The following is a 27,111-nucleotide window of genomic DNA, read 5'->3' on the forward strand; positions in this document are numbered from 1 at the left end:
AACAGCAGTAGGAATTTAGTTATTTAACCAGGATTTGTGATTCTTCTCAAAAACAAAGAAAACGCCGACTCAATAAACATGTGTTTCTCTGCAGCCTATTTTCTCCTCCCTAACCTCGTTAACATTATTCCCTGCACACATCTCTGCCAGACCTGATCCCCTGCCTTTAAATTCCTGACTCAATTTTTCACCTTTTAGTCTCTCCGCCTTCCTCTCACAATTCTGAAGGACAGTAAAATGTGTTGTGGCGTTTTACAAATGTCACCAAGAAAGATTTTCCATTTATGGGATTAGGTAAAGAGAAGATATCAGATGAATCCTTCATATCATTTGGGCAAAAGATCAGGAAAAATAACATCTGAAGAACAGATGCTCATCTATTATCATCAAGTAGAAACCTCACCCCGTTGAGAGCAAAATCAATGTACTGGCCATGAGAACACATTGCCAGTCACTATCACTAGTTCTGCAACCTTGGGTGAGTTACTCTGGACCTTCTTTTTCTCAGAAAAATTCTAGTCTAAATAATCTCTAGAGGTTCTTTCCATGTCAAATAAATTGTATTCTAAGATACTAAGATTCTAAAATGAGAGCCAGAAAAGCACTGTAGATAAAAATATGGACTCAGAATGTCTGGGTACAAATCCTAATTTCAACACTAACTGAGGACATCTGGCAAATTACTTAACCTCCTACTACCTACTTTTCCTTACAATTGGGATAATAATAGTACCTAACTTATAGGGTTGTTGTGTGGATAAAAATCAATGTATATAAACTCATAAAATAGAGTCCCATACATAATCTGTACTTCTAACCACTCCTATTACTATAACAGGCCTCATTTAATTGCACTTCACTTTAGTGCACTATGCAGATATTGATTGCATTGTTTACAAATTGAAGGTCTATGGCAACCCTGTGTCAAGCAAGACTATCGGTGCCAATTTTCCAACAGCACTTGCTCACCTTGTGTCTCTATGTCACATTTTGGTAATTTTCACAATATTTCAAACTTTCTCACTATTATTATACTTGTTATCATGATCTGTGATCAGTGATCTTTGATGTTACTATTGTAATTGATTTGGGGCATCATGAACCAAGCCCCTATAAAACGGAGAACCTAATCGATAAAACGTTACATGCGTTTTGACTGCCCCATTGACCAGCTGTTCTCCCTCTCTCTTCTTCCCCTATTCCCTGAGACACAATGTTGAAATTAGGACAATTTACAACCCTACAATGGTTTTTATGTGTTTAAGTGAAAGGAAGAGTCACAAATCTCTCACTTTAAATCAAAAGCTAGAAATAATTAAGCTAGTGAGGAAGGCATGTTGAAAGCCTAGACAGGCCAAAAGCTAGGCCTCTTATGCCAAACAGCCAAATTGTGAATGCAAAGGAAAAATTCTTGAAGGAAATTAAACTACTATGAACACATGGATGATAAGAAAGCAAAACAGCCTTATTGCTGATCCAGAGACAGTTTTAGTGGTTTGGATAGAAGATCAAACCGGCCACAACATTCCCTTAAGCCAAAGCCTAACCCAGAGCAAGTCCTAACTCTCTTCAATTCTATGAATGCTGAAAGAGGTGAGAAAGCTGCAGAAGAAAAGTTTGAAGCTAGCAGAGCTTGGTTCATGAGGTTTAAGGAAAGAAGCCATCTCTATAGCATCAAAGTGCAAGGTGAAGCAGCAAGTGCTGACATAGAAGCTGCAGCAAGTTATCCAGAAGATCTAGCTAAGATAATTAACAAAAGCGGTAGATGACACAGCCTTATATTCGAAGAAGATGCCATCTAGAACTTTCACAGCTAGAGAGGAGAAGTCAATGCCTTGCTTCAAGGCTTCAAAGGACAGGCTGACTCTCTGGTCAGGGGCTAATGCAGTTGGCAACTTGAAGTTTAAGCCAACGCTTATTTACCATTCCAAAAATCCTAAGGCTCTTAAGAATTATGCTAAATCTACTGCCTGCTCTATAAATAAAGAACAAAGCCTGGATGACATCACATCTGTTTACAATATGGTTTACTGAATATTTTAAGCCCACTGTTGAGATTACTGGTCAGAAAAAAAAAGATTCCTTTCAAAATATGACTGCTCATTGACAATGCACCTGGTCACTCAAGAGTTCTGGTGAAGATGTACAGTGAGTTAATGTTTTTTATACCTGCTAACATAATATCCATTCTGCAGCCCATGGATCAAAGTCTGATTTTGACTTTCCAGTCTCAGTACTTAAAAAATACTATCATAAGGCTGTGAGTCTTAGTGATTCCTCTGATGGATATGGGCAAAGTAAATTGGCAATGTTCTGGAAAGAATTCACCATTCTAGATGCCATCAAGAATAACTGTGATTCATAGAAAGAGGTCAAAATATCAACATTAACAGGAGTTTGGAAGAAGTTGATTCCAACTCTTAGGATGACTTTGGGAGGTTCAAGACTTCTGTGGAAGAAGTAACTAGCAAGATTTGCTAGACTTAGAAGGGGAGCCTGAAACTGTGACTGAATTGCTGTAAACTCGTGATGAAACTAACAGATGAGAGGCTGCTTCTTAGGGATGAGCAAAGGAAAGTAGTTTATTGAGATGGAATCTACTTCTGGTGAAGATGCTATGAATATTGGTGAAATGACAAACAGAGGATTTAGAATATTCCATAAAGTCTGTTGATAAAGCAATGGCAGGGTTTGAGAGAACTAACTCCAATTTTGAAAGAAGTTCTACTATGGGTAAAAATGCTGCCAATGAGCACTGCATGCTACAGTGAAAACAAATTGTTAGTGAAAGGAAGAGTCAACCGACGTGGCAAAGATTAATTATCTTCATTGTTGTCTTATTCTACAAAATTGCCCCAGCCACTCCAACCTTCAGCAACCACCACCCTGATCAGTTAGCAGCCACATCATCGAGGCAAGGCCTTCCATCAGCAAAAAGAGTATGATTCTCTGAAGGCTCAGATGATGGCTAGCGTTTTTTAGCAATATTTTTAATTAAGGTATATACATTGCTTTCTTTAGGCATAATGCCATTGCACACTTAACAGACTACAGTATAGTCTATACTATACAGTATAGTGTAGACCTAACTTTTATATGCACTGGGAAACCAAAAAATTCATGTGACTCACTTTATGGTGATATTTGCTGTACTGCAGTGGTCTGGAACAGAACCTGCAATATCTCCGAGGTATGGCCGTAATTGCATGATAAGAATTCCATAAAATATATCAACCAAAGAGACAGTACCAAAACTCAGTATTTTATGATACCAAGACATTATTAGTCATAAACAGAAAGCAAAGCCCAAAGGTTTACCTTTTTCTTACGATTTCCACTTTCACGCTGAACTGCCTTCATTAGGTGCACCAGCCGATCTACAAAGGTCTGCTGTGCAGCCAACAAAGAACGCATAACTCTGACAGACTTATCACCCTGAAGGGATTCAAAGGAAAGAAAAATTAATTCTATGTAGCATAATGATTAGGGTTTCTTCAATAGCATGGGTGATCTTTATTCTTTTAATAGCCACAAACTTCACCACAAAGTAGTATTGAAAAAAATTATCTTTATTCAGAGATAATGATAAATCTGTTATCTTAAATACCGCCAACTCTTCCACAATTGAAAATTAACTGAATCTTCAGCGAATACTGGTCTATCAAAAATTGTACTTTTTTTCCCACACGCAACCATGTGACAAGACAGAATTCATTCACCCAAAATGTATTCACTCACCAGTTCAATAAATATCTGGAAGCCTGTAATTTCTTCAAAAATGTGCTGGGCATACAGTAGAAACAATACTATCCTCAAGGAAATAAATATATACTTAAAAAAAAAAGTTCTCAAAGAGTAATATGATATGCTTGCTTAGTAAAACAGAAGTCATAAAAACTAAATGCTATAAAGTCTCATGTAGTAATTCTCAGTTCATAAAATATTATAAAATAACATTTTCTCATTTAATCTCTCCAATTACATTGATAAAGGCAGCTTGGCAATTGTCATCCTTATTTCGAAGATGGAAATTTATGCTCAAAGAAAGTGAAATTTCCTCACAGGATGACAAAGGTTATAAGTGACAGAGATTATGAGAGGACCAACTGCTTATCTGCTAGTCAGTTAGATATAGAGAATCTCTGGCCTCTGAGAACTGTACAAAAGTTTAGACTCAAAGAGTTCAATAAGATGTGACTTAAGTTTTTAAGAAAATTTAAATGAAACATGAAACAGCAGATAAAGATGTTCTGAAGTAAAATATTACATTTCTACAGCAAATCACAGTTAATGTCGTGACAGTTTTCTTTTCATTGCCTGTGCACCTTCTGCTGGCTGAACTGTGACACTGCCTTAACAATCACAAGAATACCGGGCGAAAAATGGCTTACATACCTCTAGAAACTATAAAAGCAAAAATATAAGTTATATAGAAAGTATCTGTAATATGATCATTACCAGATTTATATAAATAAACCTAGTCTTAAAAATAAAAACAGAAAACAGAGAGTGAAATAAAAAAGCAAAGCTTTGGGGGTTTTTTGTTCCAGGTATAGGTTTATTTTACTAAATCAGGGGTCAACAAACTTACTATAAAGGGCCAAGGATTAACTACTTTAGGTCTTGTTGACTATAGAGATTCCATACCAGATATTTATCTCCTATTGGAGTACAAAAGTGACCACAAACAATATGAAAACAAATGAGCATGACTATGTCCCAATAAAATTTTACTTATGAACACTGAAATGTGAATTTCACATAATTTTCATTTGTCACAAAGTATTATTCCTCTTGTGATTTTTTACAACTATTTAAAAATAAAAATCCTTAGCTCATAGGGCATACCAAAACAGGCAATAGGCCGGATATGTCCCATGCACCATGTCTGCCAACCCCTACATTAAATGGTTACCTTCAACAATGCTTGGCTGAACCGTCTCATTACATTCAAGTACATCTCATGGGTCTTTGGATCTCTCTGCTGAGTATCTTGATCTTCACATTCCACTATCACATACCTTAAAAATGTTAAGTCATTCATGTAAATGTGAAATGAAACTCAGAATCATTTTGAAAACACTTATGCCTTTCCATTAAAACAGATCAATTCACATTTACAAAAATAATTAATGGGAGTAATGAAACACATTTTATTATCACTCTTTTTAAAGCTGAAAATTCAGGAACAACATATATAACCTTCTATAAAGGTAAATTAATAACAGAATGCCTTAATGTGTACAATATCCTAGACTTTCTAAAAAATTTGACATCAAAATGAGCATTTTCTCCTAATGCTTTATGAGGTACAGAGAGCATTAACATCTTCAGAAATTATATAAGCTCACAAATCTACCAAGTAACTCATGAACAAAAATATTTTCAAAATATATGTAATACTTTTGGTATTACATAAGGCTCTCTTATTCTGGGGAAAAACAACAACAACAACACTGAAGCTTTTTTCATTAACATACCTCTGAAAGATAAATTAAAATCTTAATTTTTCCTTTCATATCCAATTTCCCCATTTCTCAAAATTCCATATATAATCTTCAATTTTTCCATCATAAAATTGTGGTTTTAGAGAGTTAAAAAATTTTAAATATAAATATAGTCTTAAACCTAAACTGCTTATACAATTCATATAATCATATAAACAATGAACTGGATTAGATTTTAGAGGTTGTCTAATCCAGTGTTTCTAACTGTTCTGATTGGAACAAGCCATACTAACAAATACATTTTGGATCACAACTCGTTACACACAGCCCATGTGTGCACACAGATGCATAAAACTGAAAAAAAATTTCACAAAGCAATATTCTATGAACAATATGTTAATATTTGTTACTCTGTTCTATTTCACTTTTCTTTAAATAACAAATGCTAGACTGTGAGCCTTAAAACTGATTTCAGTGGATAATGATGTGCAGTTTCAAACTTGCTTATTTTATCAATAGCGAAACTTAGAGGTGGCTGTATCTTGCCCACGGTGGCACAATTGGTTGACTGAAGAGCTGAAATCAGAACCCTGGACTCTGGGGTCCTCAGCTAGAATTCTTTCTACTAAGCTTACTCTCACAGTTTGACCTTTAAAAACCACATGAAACTTTTCAACTTCCTTAACTGATAGTATTTCACAAATCTCAAATCACAGGGCTTACTATTTTCCTTTATACTATTTCTGGAAAGAAAATAGTTAACCATCTAGAAGGTAAACTTCATAAGAGCAGAGAGCTTACAATTTCATGGATTTAACAAGTATCTCAATGTTGATAATTCTCAAATATTAATATATATCCCTTTTCCCACATCTAAGGCCTAACTTTGCATGTCATTAGGTGATCTGCTTTTATATTCAACTACCCTAATTTTCAAGCAGCAGATCCCCTTTTCAAGACACTGCTTGTCATTTTTAACTGAAGATGTGTAAAACTGAAGTTATCACACTAAATGAGTTATTTTTCTATCTCAATTGAAGGCATTATCAATATTTCAGGCATTTAGGCTACAGTTTGAATCACGTGAGGTTGTAACCAAACCAGAGAACACAGGTTCTACCTAAAACTATAACCGGCACTTTGTGTTTAATTTGTGGTCTGTGCATCTAGAGCCAAACTTAGGTTACACTCCCTCACTTCAAACACCTATATCCAATTAGTCACTAGGCCCTGTTGATTTTTTCCTAAAAAATGCTTCTTGTAGTTGTACTGTACCACTAGCAAGCCCTGTCTGGAATCAACCAGCAGATACCTCTCACCTAGCTTCTCTAACTCTAAAAACAAACCCCTTATTGATCAATACAATCATCCAAATTTTTCTTCTTTAAACTACCTTCATCATGTCCCACCTATATTAACAAAAACATCAATGGTTCCCGCTTTTCTACTATTTTAAAACAGTTTCTGTGGCCATAAGCTTCTGGTTCAAACTTCCACCATCTCCAATTCATGCATTCACACTCCAATCAGCTCGACTCCCCACCACCCCCACTTTGTGCTTTCGCTCATATTTCAGTACTGTCTAGAAACACCTTCCCACCTCCACCTTTCCTTATTCTACCCACCCTTCAAATACAGGTGACACTCCGTCTCTTCCAGGAAGTTTCTGCAAACCCTAACAACTTCTTTCTCCTCTGCCTTCCTAAAACAGGCACAGCCTCTCATACAACTTGTGCTGATAATGTTACCTTGCTCGTCACTGTTTCACACATTTACTCCTAGCTCCTTTCAGAGATTATGAAGAAACCGATGCCAGATTCCGTATCTTAAAAATCTTTAGTAGCCCTTGACATACACAATATAGTCTTACACAAAGAAATGTTTTAAAGGTTGATAAAAGTTAAGAGCCTTCTCCCACTGACTTCCCAGGTGATCTGGAAGTCCTCAGAGTTGTATAACCTAACAATAGAATTTTCTGTAAAGTGGTATGAGGAACTAAACCCTGACACTATATCTACCTTATAGAATGAGAGTTCTAAACCAAAAATTCAAGAAAGCATTTTTCAATCTTGAAACTGTCAATACAGATTCAAACCCAGTCCATACTCTCTAACCCTTTAAAGTCCTTGACTATTCCCATCACCTTAGTATATTCATTGTGTTTTCCTGTGTTTACACGGCAACTCCTTTCTAAAGGAGTAATACAGATGGCCACAATATACGGCTCCACTGCTTTGTTCAGGTCCCATTGACTGCCAAGTAAACACAATGGCTGTAGCTACGTGATAAAGGTCACATATCAAACACCTCTCAAAATCATTCAAGCCAAAGTTCTTATGCAAAGGAAAAGTCCATCTAAAATAAAAATGACAGTGTCATCTCCAAAATGAAGGACAAATTTAGATCAAGACTAGAAGACCTAGATTTGAGTCACTTCTGAATTCTCTGTTCTCAGCAGTAAGGAGACTCTACAAAGCACTCTCAGGTGCTTCCTTGAAACCTGTCATCTTCAAGTAGAAATGCAACAAAATTGCCTGGGTACCCATCATATGATGACATCAGTGGGCTACCTGTTTCCTGGCAATTTCATTTTGTGAGGTAAATAACCTTTATTACCTTGAAAGGTCTTAAAAGTTACAGAAAAACATGTCAAGGCAGCCAAAGTTTACTTTCAATTTCAACATACTGGAATAGCTATAAAAATAAAAAAAACTGCAACAATTTATAGATCCTGATGCCCAACACTTTACAGACTGGAGACTATAACTCCCCTCTGAGGTTTAAAATGTTGACACTATTCATTTTAAAAGGATTGTCTGTACTACTGTAGGCCTCTAAGGATTCAACTATAGCAGGAATCCTGTTTAAATCAATGGAAAGGGAACAAATGAACAAGGAAATTCAAAATGTTCAAAAGGAAATAGCACAATCAAGTAAAATTTATATTTTAATACATCTGTTATAACAGAGTAAGCTTAAACTGAGAGGCATATAAATTGTTAAATGTGATTAATATTTTTATACTATTCTGTCCAGGTTCAAAGGAATAGAATGATTATTTTAAGTCAATTATTTGAAATTATTTCCCATATTTTCACCCTACAATCACAAAAGTGGTGTGTACCAAAGTCAGAAGTCCACATCAATAGCTTTTTCTTCCCCATGAGTGTTTCTGAATATGAAATATGCAGATTATAAATATGGGAAAAACAATTACTCCTCAGAGAATGAATAGACATAGCACATGCTATTGCATCAGTGAATCAGAGACATAGTGGGAAAACACAAATCAAATCTAAGTTTGATGGAATGCTTATAAGACTGGGAGCTAGGGCTGTACTTTGTTTATTATCTATGGAGAAAACAAAGTGCTCTTTCTGAACACAAACTGTTGCCTCGTTGGAAACTGCTCATCTAATAGGTTTCCTACTGTTCAGCTGCTTTCAGAATGGTTTGAAAACTCTTCCTACTTGAAATGAGATATCAAAGATGCTATCGCAACTAATTTCAAATTTTACAATGAAATCTGGTCTATACTCAAATCCAAAGAATACATAATTTTACACACCATATAATCAGTATACATACATATAGCTCTTATAATAGTGACTACTCTAGACTATAAATTCTGAGCCACAGTAAACTTTCCATGAATATCACAAGGAAATAAAAATATCTATAAAGGAATTCTTAGTAAATGATTTTTAAAATATATAAAACCTTAATTTTAAATACCTAAGAAGCTTAAAAGTACTTACTCAAACCTTGGCACTGTGCCCCACACATTTTTTTTTTAATTTCCATTGAATTATTTACCCAGATTTTTATGAGGAAATATTTTTCCATAACACCAGTGAATAGACATACACTTAAGAATTCAGATTAGAATATGGAGAACATTAGGAAGCAAGAGGTTACATTAAAAGGAAATAGTACCTATCTGGTAATACAATGATTTCTAAGCAAAATTTTCAAAGTAAAAATGGTGATTAACAACTAGCCAAAACATTTTGTGGAAGTATTTTCAAGGACACACTGAAAGTTATGGTGAGGGAAACGTGGTTTATGAATATTATATTAAATTCTAAAGTAAAAGCAAGGAACTATTTTTCCTTCCACTACTAAGGACAACAGGAAAAATAAAATTGCAGGTCCCAAAGGGGGGGAAAATGAGTGATTTAGTTAAGATTGTTGAAAGGGGAAAAAATGAGTGATTTAGTTAAGACTGTTGAAAGTGGTTTTTCTTCAATGAGAAGAGAACCGTGAAGGCTGAAACTAAAGAAATATTTGTTATGTAAGTAATGAACACCCACGTTTATTAAAGAGCCTTGATTTATTTATCTACTTATTGGCTACAAGAGCAGTATCCAGATAAGATTATGTTTGGAGAGTGGGAAAATGAAGTTAATGATTTGACCTACAGGACAGTTCTCCAACTCAGTCTAAAACACGGAAAGCAAAACACCTCACTATTCTTCAAAAACAATTACCTTTCAGAATGAACAGCTATTAATTTGTACTGTTTAAGTTAACCGCAGTAAACTGAGCAGTAAGATTAGATCAGAGATCATTTCTACAGTTAAGAAAAGTATCAAGCTTGGGCTTCCCTGGTGGCACAGTGGCTGAGAGTCTGCCTGCCGATGCAGGGGACACGGGTTCATGCCCCGGTCCAGGAAGATCCCACATGCTGCAGAGTAGCTGGGCCCATGAGCCATGGCCGCGGAGCCTGCGCGTCCGGAGCCTGTGCTCCTCAACGGGAGAGGCCACAACAGTGAGAGGCCCGCACACCGCAAAAACAACAAGAACAACAACAACAAAAAAGTATCAAGTCTCTCAGGAAGTTTAAAAAAATGTTCCCTCAAATGTACAGAAAGCTTCAGGTAGAGCTTACCCAACTGGCTCTGCCCTTTGTTTGCTCTATAAAACTAGATAAGGCTCTCTTGTCTAGTGTTTAATCCTAGTGCTTTCTTTAACTGAACCAAAATATTTCTCATTGTGGCTTAAGGTACTTGTTCTTTACACTTTAGAATTCTATGACAGATAAAGGGAGCCATGCTTCACATTAATTGTGTCTCAGTAAATCAGTTAGCTTTTCTATGCCTCAGTTCCTCTCTTTCTTTCATGTAACTCACTCAGGAAACCTGCTCTCATGTAAAATAGATACTTACACTTGCCCTATTTAACTTCACAGAACAAATGAGAAAAGGTCACTGACAATACTCTGTAAATGGCAAAATGTGAGATAAATGATCCAATACTAGTTCAGGTTTTACCAAGTTCAGCTACATCATGCCTCTGCCTCAGTTTCCTCATGTATAAGTAACTTCAAATTCTAATTTTCTGTCCTTGCATGATTCCAGTGTTTTAGTAAATAATGTGAAAATACATAATCCTGAAGGACAGTGAAGTATCATACTTACACTACTTAAATAGCATAAAAGGCAAGCAGACATCAAACTGAAAAAAACGATTATCTTACCCAGTTTTATCTTAGATCCTGGGAAGTTAGTGAAAGGAAGAGAAACTGTGGTGCTAATAAGCATTTCCATTAGCACAGTTGTAAAGAAATACAGCTAGTGTGACAGGGCGAGAGAGAGGCATGGACATATATACACTAACAAACGTTAAGGTAGATAGCTAGGTAGCCGCATGGCACAGGGATATCAGCTAGGTGCTTTGTGACCGCCTGGAGGGGTGGGATAGGGAGGGTGGGAGGGAGGGAGACGCAAGAGGGAAGAGATACAGGAGCATATGTATATGTATAACTGATTCACTTTGTTATAAAGCAGAAACTAACACACCGTTGTAAAGCAATTATACCCCAATAAAGATGTTAAAAAAAAAAAAGAAATACAGCTAGATATAAATACTGCATAGGCTTTTGATGATTGCTCATACTTTATTTTAAACTGCCTTTTTGTTTACAGTATGGGAAAAAACAGTCTTGAACAGTGATGAGAAAATAAACAAAAAATTATTTCACATACCAGTATAAATAATTAGCCAGTGTTGAGTTTTTGCAGGCTCTTGATATCAAGAAGGTACACAGATCTTGCTGAAAGAATTAAAAGAAATGTATACATATTATATTACCATCTGCTATTAACAAGGGGGAAATAAGAGAGTCTACATTTGCCTATCGGTTTTCATCTACATATCTATGTCACAGATCATATTTTCATGCATCCATCTATCCCTCCATCCCACCATCCAGTATTTATTCTAAACCAGGTGATATGTGAGAGGCTAAGGACGCCATGGTTTGCAGAGTTCCTTGTCCTATTGGAAGCTTAACATTTGGTGGAGGAGAGAAGCATTAAGGGAAGTCACAGCAATAGTTTAGATTGGGAGGTCAGAAGGCAGCAATGAGGATGTGATATTTAGGCAAGACCAAAATGACGATATGTACAAAGGCCCTGAACCTAACTGTTCAAGGAACTTTTTTTTTTTTTTTTTTTTTTTTTTTGCGTTACGCGGGCGTCTCACTGTTGTGGCCTCTCGCATTGCGGAGCACGGGCTCCGGACGCGCAGGCTCAGCGGCCATGGCTCACGGGCCCAGCTGCTCCGCGGCATGTGGGATCTTCCCGGACCGGGGCACGAACCCGTGTCCCCTGCATCGGCAGGTGGACTCTCAACCACTGCACCACCAGGGAAGCCCCAAGGAACTTTTAAAAGGCTCAATGTAGCTGAAATATGGTGAACACTAAAGTAAAGGATGCTGAAAAGGTAGGTAAAAGCCAAATTGTGAAGACCTTTAAGGTCACACTACTGAGTATGGATTTTATTTTATTTTTTTGGCTGCATTGGGTCTTAGCTGCGGCATGTGGGATCTTCGTTGAGGCATGTGGGATCTTTCGTTGTGGTGCACGGGCTCTTCACTGCAGTGTGCGGGCTTCTCTCTAGTTGTGGCATGCGGGTTTTCTCTTCTCTAGCTGTGGCACGCAGGCTCCAGGGTGCATGGGCTCTGTAGTTGTGGTGAGTGGGTTCCAGAGCGCATGGGCTCTGTAGTTTGCAGCACACAGTCCCTCTAGTTGAGGTGCGTGAGCTCAGTAGTTGTGGCGCCCAGGCTTAGTTGCCCCGCGGCATGTGGGATCTTAGTTCCCTGACCAGGAATGGAACCCGCATCCCCTGCACTGGAAGGTGGATTCTTTACCACTGGACCACCAGGGAAGTCCCTTTTTTATTAAAAAAAAAAATAAGACACATTTTAACAGAAAAACAAATGATTGCTATTTTATACACTGCATTTTCTTCAGAAAATCTAGAGCAAAGGATAGCTCATATTTCTATAATAGTTCAACACCACAGACTGAAAATAGAACTATTGAGAAAACAGCTGATCTTGCACATGAAGTCTACTTCCCCTTATTGCACAATTCAAGGTTTCTCAGATGACAATACAGAGTCAAACGCAGTGGATAAAACTTTGCAGATTGCCTGTGCTTGTTCCAGGCTGCTGCACTGGTAAACCCACAGGCTGTATTCTTCGTTGCTGGCATCTGTGGTCTTCAGAGCCAATAAGGTTTTTCCTGCCCCCAGACCATCATCATAACAGATCATCCAGATGATAAAATATAGAGTGTGCCGATGCAAAACATCATACTGATCTGATGTGGATACTTTTATACCATACTTAGAAACAACTAATAAATTCTTCCTCCAGAGGAACAAAAGACAACTTTCCATCTTGCTGGGTGACATCTATATAATTTATCAGGTCTAGTCGCCCTTCAAGACTTTTCCCCTCAGAGAGTTTCAGTTTCTCAATGGCACCAACATACTTTATTCGAAATTCTGCACAGGTATCTGAATGACTGTTGCTTTGTACTGAGCTCTGGGTGTAATCAATATCAAGGCTTGCCACAGTGCTGAATCAAGAAAGCCCTCCAAGGCTGGAATCTACAGACTTGCTCTTAGTACTGATTTCAGTATTCTGGGAGCTGCTACTGCTCTATCGCTTTTTGTCTTTCTGGAACATTTTCCACCATAGCTTGATCCAGAGGCGCCCCCTACAGAATCGAACACTATTTTATCGTCTTCAAAGGTTCCACAGACAGCAGTCTGCACAGATAGCTTCCTTTCCTTCCAACATGGTCAATTCTTGTCAGAAAAACAAGGTACCTCACCGCCACCTGCGATCAGGGTCAGACACCCATCGCCAGGGCAGCCAGAGCCACGGCAGCCACCCCCATTCTGGATTTTATTTTCAAGGCAATCGCTACTCAACAAAAGATCTAAAGCAGGAGAGTGAGATGATCTGATTTACATTTTCTGAAGATGACTCTATTTGCTCTGAATAGTACAGACCTGAGATCAGTCAGGATGCTATTACAGTAGTCTAGAAGAGTAAACGGTGAGAGTGGAGAGAGTGAAGTAACAGATCATTAAAATATTTTGGAAATATAATTAATAGAACTTGCTGATGGAGAGGAAGTAGGAAGAAAAAAAGAATTGACAGTAATTCCCAAATTTATGGATTTAGCAAACGGGTTGATTTGTTACATCACAGATGGAAATTCCAGGTGAGAAACAGGCAAGAGTGTGTGGGGGAGAGAGATGTATTTTGAAACATCAAGTTTGAAATGCCTGTCAGATATACAGTAGAAATCATATTTGGAATATATGAATCTAAAACTCAGATGAGAGAAATGTGCTAAAAATATAAATTTGAGTTTATCACTACAGCCTAGTGCAAGAGGATAAATTGAGAAAAGAAGAGGACCCTGAGGAACAATAAAGTGTCAAGCAGCGGAGAAAGTGCTGACAAAGGAAACCAAGAAGGAACAGCCAGAGAGGTGAAGAGGAAAACAAGGGATGTATGGTATCATCCAAACCATGAAGAGTTAGTTTTTCGGGCTTCCCTGGTGGCGCAGTGGTTGAGAGTCCACCTGCCGATGCAGGGGACACAGGTTCGTGCCCCAGTCTGGGAAGATCCCACATGCCGCGGAGTGGCTGGGCCCGTGAGCCATGGCCGCTGAGCCTGCGCGTCCGGAGCCGGTGCTCCGCAACGGGAGAGGCCACAACAGTGAGAGGCCCACGTACCGCAAAAAAATAAAACAAAAAAAAAAGCAAAGAAAACAAAAACGTGTGAATGAACTGATTACTGAATCAATCCCTTAGTTCTGAAAGGGCAAAATAATGAAACTGGAGGTGAATGGTTCCTCAAAGGGCTCCCCTAAGGATTCTATGATCCTGTAATTTAAAATTCTTTTTTTCAGTATTTTCGAATACATCAAGAGGTAGGCAGACAAGCAAACTCTGGTTAACAGTTAATACTGAAAACAAACGTCACTCAGTTATCAACATTAACTCCTAAAATTTTACTAAAAGCAATAATATATACATTTAGAAAATCAATCTTCTTTCTAATATCAAGTATGTATTATTTATTTTCAACATCAGGGGTGTGAAAGATTCTTCTCAAATTAGAAGTCTTAGGGAGAAAAATCAACAATACATACTAGATCAACTTCTGCAAATGCACTCCCAAATATAATTTTCAGAGTAGCACTAGCCAAAAAGACCTGTCGTACCTCAAAAATTACTCTGCTTAGCTAAAAGAACTTAATTTTTCTGTATAAGCTAAAAACAGCAGCTTAGTGTATTTCCCCTAGTATCAAAGTCATACATTTCTACAATGTAATCACAAACACCAACAATTACAGTAATGTTCATAAATGTGTTAACAATAAATATTCTGAGTTTCCTTAAAAAAATATTTAAGCCCCGTTTATTTTCACACTGCATTTGAATTCATTTATATGTCCAAAGCACCAATAAAATGCCTTGAACTGAAGATGGCACTTTTTGTTGGGAGGAAAAGTTATAAACATGCATCATAAACCAGGTTATTTAATAAAGTTGTAATATTTAGTTTATTAATCAAAATCAATATTTTCAAGACCAACATTAAACGTTTATCTTGTAGGATCTCTCCTATAGGAAACCTGAAAAGCTTTGTACTCACTTCCAGATTTTCACCATCTGAACTTTCTTTTGTTTTAGATGCAGGAGGAGGGGAAGACACTGGAGGAAGAGGGCTGGTTATAATTTGGGAGCTGAAAAAATAACAGGAGATATCACTGATATGTAAAATATTCTTTCTGTAAGAGAAGATACACATTTTTAGCATAGTTCACCTCAACTGTGTCTGGTTAAAGCACTACTTCCTAAAGTATGTTCTGTGCAGCACTAGAGTCACATTATGTTCTGGAAAAAGAGGCTGCATAGTCAGAGAATATGGGTAATAGCCTCTTTGGGATGTATGTGCAAGTTTGCATGTATTAAAGTTTCTGATAAATACTATAGCTTTTTTAAAAAAGTACATTTTACTTTAAGCCAGTATCTTCCAAACATATTTGACCACAAGACAACCCCTACCTTTTTTAACCTTTTTAGAAAACATACATATTAGTGACCAGCAGACCATAATTTGGGAAATACTGGGTTATAGTTTACAACCTATCATGAAATTTTAAATAGACTTCCAATAAAACGTTCTAGGGGGCATAAGTAAGACAAAGTTAAATAAGCATCACTAGAGACTGAAGGCCTCCAATGTACAGTGGAAGAAAATGTAAGGGGTCTCTTCTCATAAAAACAGAAAAACACAAAGCAGCCTACGTAAGAAAAAATGCTTTTTTCCTGTTTCTCAGTTCTCCTGCAAATGAAAAACAGAAGATAAAAACAGCATTATCATTACGAAAAATTCAGAAATATAACCTTGAACTCACATGATAATCAAAATAATTGTACTAATTCAGATAATCTGAATTCTAGACCTCCTCTGTCACTGACAAATCTCATGACCTTCACAAAACAACTTTATACCTTAGCCTCAGATTTCTCACCCAAATGTTCCTATTTATCTCAAATTTTAAGATTTTATGAAAAGCAAAATGGCAAAACAGAAAGAACAAGGGCTATGGAGTCAACTCTACCTAATTTGCAAAATAAAAAACTTTGGGCAATTTACTTAACTTCTCCTTAAGTCCTTCATATCTAAATTAGGGATATGAATACCTACCTCAGAGGACTACTAATAACAGGTTTAATATATGTGGACCATCTCTTGGTGTCTGCTACAGAGGTGGGAGTTCTTAATTGTTATTACTGTTAATAGCTGACTTTCAATTCAACTAACAGGTTGTTTTAACTACTGAAGAGGTGAAAAACAGTCAGTAAAAAATACAACTTTACAATAAAATATTTGAGTCCACTAACTTGCCGCTTCTTTTTTTTTTTTTTTGCGTGAATAGCAATATCTGACACAAAGCACCATGTGTCAGACACTTTTCTAAATGCTTTATGTATTAACTCATTTAATCTTTCAACAATCCTTAAAGGTTACTATTGCTATATCCCCGTTTTTAAGATGAGAAACTGGGGCCACACAGAGAATATTTAATTTACACAAGTTTACACAGCTAGTAAGTGGCAGAATAAAGATTTTAACTAAGGAATTCTGACTGTATAGCTTGCAAAACACTGCCCTGTAATATAGTGGTTTTTGTTCTGTGAGTGCACATGCCATATTCACTGGTAAAACTTCCAACTTAGGGTTCAGTACATCTGGGGAAAAAGAAAAGAAGACAATCTGAAAAGGTGGAAAACTATCAGATTTGAAAATAATTCCTCCCTGTATATCGTACCTATCTATTTCTGCAGAATTTATTCCAGAATTCGACACACTCTCTGACACTGAACCCTGACTATCCTTCTTGGTGGGTTCTAATCCATTCTTTATGTCATCAAAATTTTCATATTTGAGAGCTTGGACCAGCTGTAATAGGTACATCAACAAATCCTGGAAAACAAACAAAAAATAAGCTAATATTAGAAAAAATGCAATATGATTATAGACAAGTTACGTCTAATTATTCCTAAATATCAAGCTAACAATTTACTTTTATCTACCACTTATCAGCTGTGTTACCTTGGGCAGATCACTAGGTTTCTTAACCTCTTGGTGCCTCACTGGGTCCTCACCTTTAAAATGGCCATAATCATATAAACCTTAGAGATTGAGTTGTGAGGATTAAATCAATTAATAGAAAAAAGTCACAGAATAGTGCCTGGCACAGACTAAGTGACCAGTAAATGTCTTGTTTAAAATGGTATCCCACTGACATGTACACATTGCAATATTTAAAATAGATAACCAACAAGGACCCACTGTATAGCACAGGGAACTCTGCTCAATATTCTGTAATAACCTAAATGGGAAAAGAACTTGAAAAAGAAAAGATACATGTATATGTATAACTGAATCACTTTGCTGTACACCTGAAACTAACACAACATTGTTAATCAAATATTCTCCAATGTAAAATAAAAAATTAAAAAAAAATAGTATCTCAAAATCAAAGTGAAAATGAAAACAAAGAAAAAAGATTGAGATGGTTCATATAAAACTGAGAAATTAACAAAGGTTCCTTTTTTCAGCAATAGATCAGATAATGGCATTTTAGGTCTAAGATTACGTAAGAAACTCCAAATTTTCAAGTTTTCTAAGTTTCTGTTTCATAATCTTTTCTGGTTGGGATTTTTAAAAATATTACCTTTTTTTTTTTTTTTAAAGAGAACTTGGAGTTTAAAGAGTTCAGAGTTTAGAGAATTTGGGTTGCTTCTTAAATGGAAAATACAATGAAACAGACATTTTAACACTCTTGCTTAAAGGAAATGTGTACTTTCCTGCCAACTACCAATAACGGCTTGAAGAAAACAAATTTCTAAATCTAAATTTCTCATACTTCTACTAACAATCGAAATAATTTGGACTAAAAAAGTGTCAACAGAGTAGTTTTTACCTGAGTTTTTCCCTTAATGTAAAAAAACTCTAGGTTTAATCTTCAGAATGGAAATATTTCCTATCTTACTCTATAAATGTAGTTCTTAGCCCTTCCCAATGACTACTAAGAAAACTCCAAAAATTTTGCTTTTAAAAATAATTACAGGGCTTCCCTGGTGGTGCAGTGGTTTAGAATCTGCCTTGCCAACTGGTTAAAGCCCTGGCCTGGGAAGATCCCACATGCCGTGGAGCAACTAAGCCCGTGCACCACAACTACTGAGCCTGAGCTCTAGAGCCCGTGAGCCACAACTACTGAGCCCACGTGCCACAACTACTGAAGCCTGCTGTGCCTAGAGCCTGTGCTGCCCACACACCGCAACCAAAGAAAGCCCTCACGCAGCAATGAAGACCCAACATAGCCAAAAATAAATAAATAAACAAATTTAAAAAAAAAAACAAAAAATAATTACAAATTGAAGAAACTCACAAAACTCAAAAAAAAAATTTAAAGCATCTATTGTCTTCCAGTTCCAATTGCCACTCAGGCACTTAAAACTCATAATTAGATAATTTGAGACTTCATGACTATCAGTTCAATTTTAGTCACCTTTCCTTAAGCCCAGAAACCAGGTTAAATCCCTTGTAAATATTTCATGGACCACTCTTTCCTTTCATGTCTATAACAACTATGGCATTTGTAATTACTTGTTTATTTACTCTTTGTCATTTCTACTATTTTATAAATTCCATGAGGACAGACTACTTCCCAAAAATGTATTTTCCCTTACTTAAACCAAAATATATTCTTTTCATTTTTTTTTCTTATATTGACAGTCAACATTTCTTTTAATTACGAAAAGCAATATACATGATTTTACCACTAAATACCATTTTTTCTCAAAAAATTAAATGAAATGTTAACTGGCTTATTAATTCTTACTCAAATATATCAGCATCAGTGGCCAGGGAAATCAAATGACTACCAAAGCATCTCTATAGTGTTCTGTTTCTATAAACAATTTTTAATTGGATCAATAAATGTTTGATTTTCTATTATTTTATTTGAGATTTATGGCATCTAACAGCTAGGTATGCTTATATGCTTATTTTAAGAAACAAAATTACATAACAGAAAATAGATTAATCAAGTATCCTCCTTAGGAGGTATAAGTAATTCAGTTTCACTGCTAGCCTTGAATGCTTTGGAAATGCTGCTGAATGTATCACCTAGTGTGTTTTCCCAAGTATAGAAAAGACTTACTACATGAAATCAAAAACGCTGCATTGCTATTAAATTCCCCAGGAAGGAGAAATTTGGAAGAAAACTCCTCTTTTTAAGTCATTCATCACAATCTGATTATGTTAGCCATCTGGTATTCTGTATTCAAACTACACTTTCCTTCATTTGTATGAAAATGAATTAACTTCAGTAGTAAGTACAAAGTCTGTTTGCTCATTAAACAGGCACATCTTGGAAAATATAAAATTCCTCCAAGCATGAAGGACATAAGCATACAAGTAAAACAAAACAAACAAAAAATCATATTTCTATCTCAGGCAATTAAGTAAAAATTTCCCAAGAGCTATGAAATACTATCTAGATAGCAATCACCATTCTTCTCAAGAACAAGTTAATTCTAATGCTTCAGAATATAAATGCAACGTTCACTGTCAAAATCACTCCCATTTCTTATTGAATTAAGCGTAACTCTTCATATAGACATTTAACAGTTCGACAGTTACAGTTAGATACATGGGTTCTGACCTTGCTTCCCAGACAGCCACATATATCCCACACTTCTGTTAAAGCGAAATATTTTCTATTTTTCCTGTACTTTTCAATCTCTTTGCCTTTGCTCATATTGCTCATGTAAACTCATGTTCAACTCTGAAAATTCTCTTCCTTCATTGTCTATCTCAAATGCCACTTCTTCCTCAAATTCTAATGGGGAATCTCTCATTTTGAGCCACACAATAGTAAGAAATATGGCTTTTAAAAATTCTGAAACAGAACATTAAACAAATCAAATTCAGAAAGATATTAAAAGACTGATTAATATTTATTTTATAAATGTATGGTGAGTTTAACATTAGGAATTCAGCATCTATTTCATGCATAGTATTATTAAATATCAATGTTTTTCAGACAGCATGATGCTATACCTACAAATTACAGGGACCCATCTAACACTTAACAGAACTATCAAGAAACATCACTACAGAAATTAGATAAAACATAAATATTAAAATAAAAACACAGTTTTACATTTAACCAACAAACAGAAATAAGAGGTAAAAGGGGTGAGGTAGTTCATAATAGTAACAATTGTCACAGAATAAATATAATGTTTTAAAATGTGAAAAAAAATTTATAAAATTATGACTGAAATAATCGTGTATCTCCAGGAGGGAAGATTTAATATCATAAAGATGTTAATCTTCCCTAATATAATATATAAATGTAATGTAATTCCACGTAAGATTCTGGTGGAGTTTTAAGAAAATGACAAAATTGTTCTAAATTTAGAATAAATATACAAAAATTATAAAGAAAATTGTTTAAGAAAAAAAGAAAGGGAGGGGTTTTATCCAATCATATATTTAAAGTTATTATGAAACAACTGCAATTTTTAAAAGTATGATACAAGCATAAAAACAGAAGGTTCACAAAGAATTATCAGAAAAAAGCATATGTAAAAGGCATATATATTGTGACAATAATTCCAATGTAAGCTACTTATTCAAGAATATGGAAAAACATATATTCAAAAGTCTATTCACTAAAATAGTTACAGCAAAAGATTAGAAAACAACTGCCTACCAGAAGGAGCTGACTGGTTAAATAAATTATAAAATAAATTTGCAGTAAAATATTATGCTGCTGTTTGAAAGGAATAAGGTACATCTACAGGTTTCCATTAAGTCTAAAAACACAGTGCTTTCCTACAGATTAAACGTGCCTTTGACATCATTTGCCTTGATATTCATTTGCCTATGTTTCCAGACTTTATGGACACCAAATATATGTGTTGAAGATGAGAAAATATCCAAGATTATACTGTTCAATTAATAAGGCAAGGTTTTAACAATATGTATAGGATATTCCTATTTTTCTTAATTTTTAAAGAGGTGTAAATATATACCATACATGCATGTATATGCTTGCAATTTGCATAGAAAATATATGAAAAGATAAAAGAGTGGCTACCTTTCTAGGGATAAAAAATGGCTGGAGAAGTGGAGTTGTTAAAGGAATATTACTTTCTATGTTACTATTTCATTTACAATTTAAAAGCAAAGAGAATCAGAAAACAAAAGATGATAATATCATATAGTAAAGGAACAAACCAAATGCTGTGGGATCAGGAAATAAACAAACAAAAATGCCATCTGCTTCCTGGAATGGTTAAGAGAGGTTTCTCAGAGATGTTGAGGTCTGTGCTACAGCTTTAAGGATGAACAGCAGGAAGACTCCACTAAGACAATGAAGTAGCATATATAAAGGCCTGGCAGGCCTAGCTACTGGAAGGACTACAGCATATTGAAAATATCAGACTGCCCAAATATAAAACACAGTATTTTTCATTCAAGTTTTTTGGTCATCCAAGATGTGGATATTTAGACAAAGTGACCTTTGACGTATCTTTGATGCTATGATTATATAATTATATTATATATCATTATGGGTTTGCCAAAAGGTTTGCTCATGTTTTTTCCGTAAGATGGCTTTAGTAGCACTTAGTTGTCTTTAACTTCTTTCAAAACAATTTTGTTAGATCGTATTGTGACAGCTGTCATATCAAGTGTGCCTTTAAAAAAAAAACTTACCAAAATTGGTGAATTTTTGTGTAGCCATTTTAATATTGAGGATGGAAGAAAAAAAAGCAACATTTTCGTCATATTATACTTTATTATTTCAAGAAAGGTAAAAGTGCAACTGAAATGCAAAAAAGGATTTGTGCAGTGAATGGAGAAGGTGTTGTGATGGATCAAACGTGTCAAAAGTGGTTTGCGAAGTTTCATGCTGGAGATTTCTCACTGGACGATGCTCCATGGTCGGACAGACCAGTTGAAGTTGACGGCAATCAAATCGAAACATTAACTGAGAACAATCAACATAATACCATGAAGGAGATAGCTGACATACTCAAAATATCCAAATCAAGCGTTGAAAATCATTTGCACCAGCTTGGTTATCTTAATCACTTTGTTGCTTGGGTTCCACATAAGTTAAGCAATAAAAACCTTCTTGACCGTATTTCCACATGCAATTCTCTACTTAAATGTAACGAAAACGTTCTGTTTTTAAAACAAATTGTGACGGGAGATGAAAAGTAGATGAAAAGTAGTACAATAATGTGGAATGGAAGAGATCGTGGGGAAAGTGAAATGAACCACCACCAACCACACCAAAGGCTAAATGATCTTCATCCAAAGAAGGTGATGTTGTGTATATGGTGGGATTGGAAGGGAGTCCTCTATGATGAGCTCCTTCCGGAAAACCAAACGATCAATTCCAACAAGTACTGCTCCTAATTAGACCAAGTGAAAGCAGCACTCAACGAAAAGCGTCCGGAATTAGTCAACAGAAAATGCATAATCTTCCATCAGGATAATGCAAGACCGCATGTTTCTTTGATGACCAGTCAAAAACTGTTACAGCTGGGAAGTTCTGATTTATCTGCTGTATTCACCAGACATTGCATCTTCGGATTTCCATTTATTTCGGTCATTATAAAATTCTCTTAATGGAAAAAATTTCAATTCCCTGGAAGACTGTAAAAGGCACCTGGAACAGTTTTTTGCTCAAAAAGATAAAAAGTTTTGGGAAGATGGAATTATGAAGTTGCCTGAAAAATGGCAGATGGTGGTGGAACAAAATGGTGAATACACTGTTCAATAAAGTTCTTGGTGAAAATGAAAAATGTGTCTTTTACTTAAAAACCAAAGGAACTTCTTGACCAACCCAATATATGGTTATATTATCCTCTGAAATACCAAAAAACATTTGAAGTTTATAAAACCATGAATGTTATACTATTCCACAGACAAAGCAAAAGCAAGGAGAAATTTTAAAACGATTAGAAATGAAAGGTACAACATGAATGATTTTAGTACAAAATTGACATAATATAAATTTACAATCCTTCAGCATAACTGTATGAGTACAATTTTCAAAATTCTGCCCCAGATAATTTTTTCTTCATAACTGTCAAGTGACATAAGCAGCTGTTATCACTATTTTTTGGATGGGAAACCGAGGTGAGAATAATATATGTTCCCAAAGACATACAGGTACATAGTCAGAGAAAAGACAAAATTCAAATCTTAATATACATCTGAAGAGTCAGTAGAAACTGAACTAAAAGACCTTTTATTTTTAAGCTAAGTATACACAAACCTCAAAAACACCCCAAGGGCTTCCCTGGTGGTGCAGTGGTTGAGAGTCCGCCTGCCGATGCAGGGGACATGGGTTCGTGCCCCGGTCTGGGAAGATACCACATGCCACGGAGCGGCTAGGCCCATGAGCCATGGCCGCTGAGCCTGTGCGTCCGGAGTCTGTGCTCCGGGAGAGGCCACAACAGTGAGAGGCCCGCGTACCGCAAAAAAAAAAAAAAAACCCAAAACTAACAACCATATTTTGCAGTTTAGGATGCATGCAGTATTTCTATCATTATTCTTTACGTCATAACAAAAATTATAAAATGGTCTAGAAATAGTTCAGTACTTGCATGAATACTGTTAACTCCAGAGACAATCAAATGCTTAGCCTCTAAGCTTGTAAGGCAACAAAGTCAGGCAATCAAAAACAATGATTTACAGTATTTCTATTTAAAGTCTGAACCCATGTTGAGGGGGACTATCTTAACTATAGCCCAGAGGCCTTTCTGTTTGACTCATGTCAAACGTAGATAAAGACTTAATGACTAAAGTGAAATTTCTAATGAATTTCAAAACAAACATTTCACTATTTTAAATAAATATTGTAATAACTTTTTACTTGTGATATAGTAAAAACAATAACAGAGAAGATAATATGCTGAATCACAATGCTAGGAATTGCTCTTTGATAGGAGAGTGAAAAACATCCTATTCCAATAAAATTATACAATATCTGAGACTTACCTCAAAATAATCTAGAGGAGGGTAGGGAATGGGGAGGAGAGAATAATTGGTGTTAGAGATGAAACAAATTGTCTATGAGTTGGCAGCTGCTGAAGATGGGTAAATTATGTATGAGCATTCACTATACTACTTACTTCAGTGTTTAAATTTTATTGTAATTAAATACATATACAACTATCAACCTTAATAAATGCTGCATTTTGCTTCTTGAAATTCAGATACCACTTTGAATTCAAAATAATGATTGGCACTCCTATATATATTGAGGCTTGAGAAGAGTCATCCCATATTCCATAAGCCTTGCAGGCTAGCATAAACTATTAGGTTATGTTTGAGAACACATTCCCTCTATAAAAATTAGTAAGTAAAAAAATTAGTGAATTCATCTACCGTATTAGGAAATTACTAAAATTCAAAATCCAGCAATGCTTTGGGTCAACAGAGTTTTCTACCTTCCCTGGTGGCCTTATATGTATATAAATAGCCACCATAACGTTTGTAGTCTTTCCTTTCCAGAGGATTCAAAACCACCTTCAGAAAATCTACATATACACATAATTGTCAGTAGCTCAAAGTTTAAAGGAGGGGTTTGAAAGAGAATATGATGACCATGCACCTCTATGCTTTAAAGGCCCCAAGGGCTTTTCAAGGCTACAATTAAATGTGGCTTGTTGTAGACTGACTGATAGAGGGAATCCGAATTATTCCCTAGCTGGTACTGCATTAAACCATTTTTCACTAGAATTCCTTTTTCCAGACAGAGCAATACAAGCTCTACTGCCAGGTAAATGTCCTGGGAGAGACTGGCCTATCACGTAACAGATCAGGAAGTAAATTTTCATTTCAGAGGAGTCCTTGGAGGAATAGTTTAATTTTGCTTCTGCAAACACACATAGTATATCCAGTTCCCTTTTAAAAATTTCCCTCTCTCTCTCTCATACACACACACACACACACACACACACACACACACACACACTCTCTCTCTCTCTCTCTCTCTCTCTCTCTCACACACACACACACACACACAGAGTCCATAATCAGGCTCTAGTTTAAAATTCACCAGTTGAAGAGGAGTAATGAATAACAATGGACCTCATCATCTGCCTGCCGTAACCGGGCAACAGCATAACGCCTCACTGTTGGATTGGTGTAATGAGAGGACAACAGCTCCAAGGAATCCTCTACATCCATTGGCTTCCATTTTCCCAGAAGTTCCAATGCCTGTTTGGCCTCCTGGGGTAGATCCCAATTAACACATTTCAAGAACTTCGTCAAAGCCTAAATCAGAAAAGGTTTAAGAATTAGAAGTAACAGCTTATTCTGGGTTAGGAAGGGTCAAGGGTGACTAGGCAGAGCTCAGCTTGGACTTGATGGCAGAGTCACAAAGTCAACGATTGACTCCTTACATAAACACTTTGTTTAGTGTTTAGTATACACACAATCCTAGAAAAACACTGCAGAACGAGGAAAAAAAAATCATGTTCCTTGTAACTATGTTTTTTTCAGGTCAAACCACTGTGAATTTTTAAATTTTCTTCAGCTTTTCTTCATTTTGCTTTCATTATTTTAAAACACTGCAGACCTCAAGACAGGGAAATAGTTGATGCATGTCTCACGAACTCTGAGATACCTTAGAGAAAACCTTCATTTTACAACATCGACATGTGAGACATAAGAGATTGCAGCCAGTGAATGAGAGCCCAAAGTCAAGAAGGGCAGAACCCCACACTTGAACACCTCCCAGAGTCAATGGTTTTCCTAGATACTCACATACAAGGACTCAAATGAAGTCAAATATGTATGTCTCTTTTACACAGAGAAGTAACTATTGAGGAATTAGTGTTTAATGGGGACAGAGTTTCAGTTTAGGAAGGTGAAAAATTCGGGAGATGGATGATGGTGAGAGTTGCACAACAATGTGAATGTACTTATTAGTGCCACTGAACTGTACAGTTAAATATGGTTAAAATAGTATGTTTTATATTATGTGATTTTTACCACAATTTAAAAAAACATTTAAAAAAGACAAAAATTCCACAGTAACAATAATAAAAATAGATAAATACATAGAAGCTCCAGCTTCTGTATATATATTCTGATTCAGCTGGCTGTTTGCAGAATCATTCTGGAGCCTCACTTCTTTAGAAAGGTAGCGAAGTCTTCATAAGACTGTTGGGTAAGTAAACTACCTTTGAGCATATCATTAATGGCTGCATAACAATAAATGCTCTTTAAAGAAAGGTTTATACCTGTTTTCCATAAAAAGCAGTCCCTATTGCCAGATCTCCCTACTGGCAACACTTTCCTGGCTGATCCCAAGACATTTTCTTTTCTCTTCCTCTATGAATTCATCTCTTGAACAAAGATAACTTCAAAATTTTAAATTTCTGCTCTGCCCAATTAAAAATATTTTCATTAGTAAACTAATCAAGTTCTCAAAAATGTTCACTTGGACAATAAAACACAATTACTCGTTAGTATGACATAAAAGGAATCTTCATTCCATTCCCTAACTTACTCTTAATTTAACTAAATTAAGGAAAAAGGCACTATGGAGATGATCTAGTCCAGTGCTCAAATTTGTATATAATCTCAGTGAAGTGGCTTGCCCATCGTCTCAAAATGGTGACAGGCTAGACCCAGAATCTAAATCCACTGACCCCCAGCCTATGCATGTTACACCAGATGCTCCTCCTTATCATTAAGGCACTGCATCTCCTACTTAGCCTGCATCTCCTACTTAGC

At 36.0% G+C, this 27,111-nt stretch overlaps 1 protein-coding gene and 1 pseudogene across 4 annotated transcripts in view; both read right to left on the reverse strand.

The window, feature by feature from the left end:
- The window catches only part of PIK3C3 (phosphatidylinositol 3-kinase catalytic subunit type 3), a 156,757-nt gene that overhangs the window by 62,203 nt on the left and 67,443 nt on the right, over positions 1-27,111 (reverse strand). For 2 of the 3 annotated variants that reach the window (XM_079942247.1, XM_079942249.1), the window contains exons 10-15: positions 25,459-25,644; positions 17,099-17,253; positions 15,415-15,505; positions 11,435-11,502; positions 4,916-5,021; positions 3,319-3,435 (exon numbers count right to left, since the gene is read on the reverse strand). In XM_079942247.1, coding sequence (XP_079798373.1) covers positions 3,319-3,435; positions 4,916-5,021; positions 11,435-11,502; positions 15,415-15,505; positions 17,099-17,253; positions 25,459-25,644 — 723 coding nt within the window. The remainder of the gene's footprint in view (positions 1-3,318; positions 3,436-4,915; positions 5,022-11,434; positions 11,503-15,414; positions 15,506-17,098; positions 17,254-25,458; positions 25,645-27,111) is intronic. The other variant, XM_079942248.1, reaches the window with a different exon arrangement.
- LOC307197172 (integrin beta-1-binding protein 1-like) lies at positions 12,258-13,857 on the reverse strand (annotated as a pseudogene). The gene has a single exon. The product of its transcript is annotated as an integrin beta-1-binding protein 1-like (transcript).

This window comes from Stenella coeruleoalba (genome assembly GCF_951394435.1).
Source record: "Stenella coeruleoalba genome assembly, chromosome: 14".
Classification (NCBI taxonomy): Eukaryota; Metazoa; Chordata; class Mammalia; order Artiodactyla; family Delphinidae; genus Stenella; species Stenella coeruleoalba.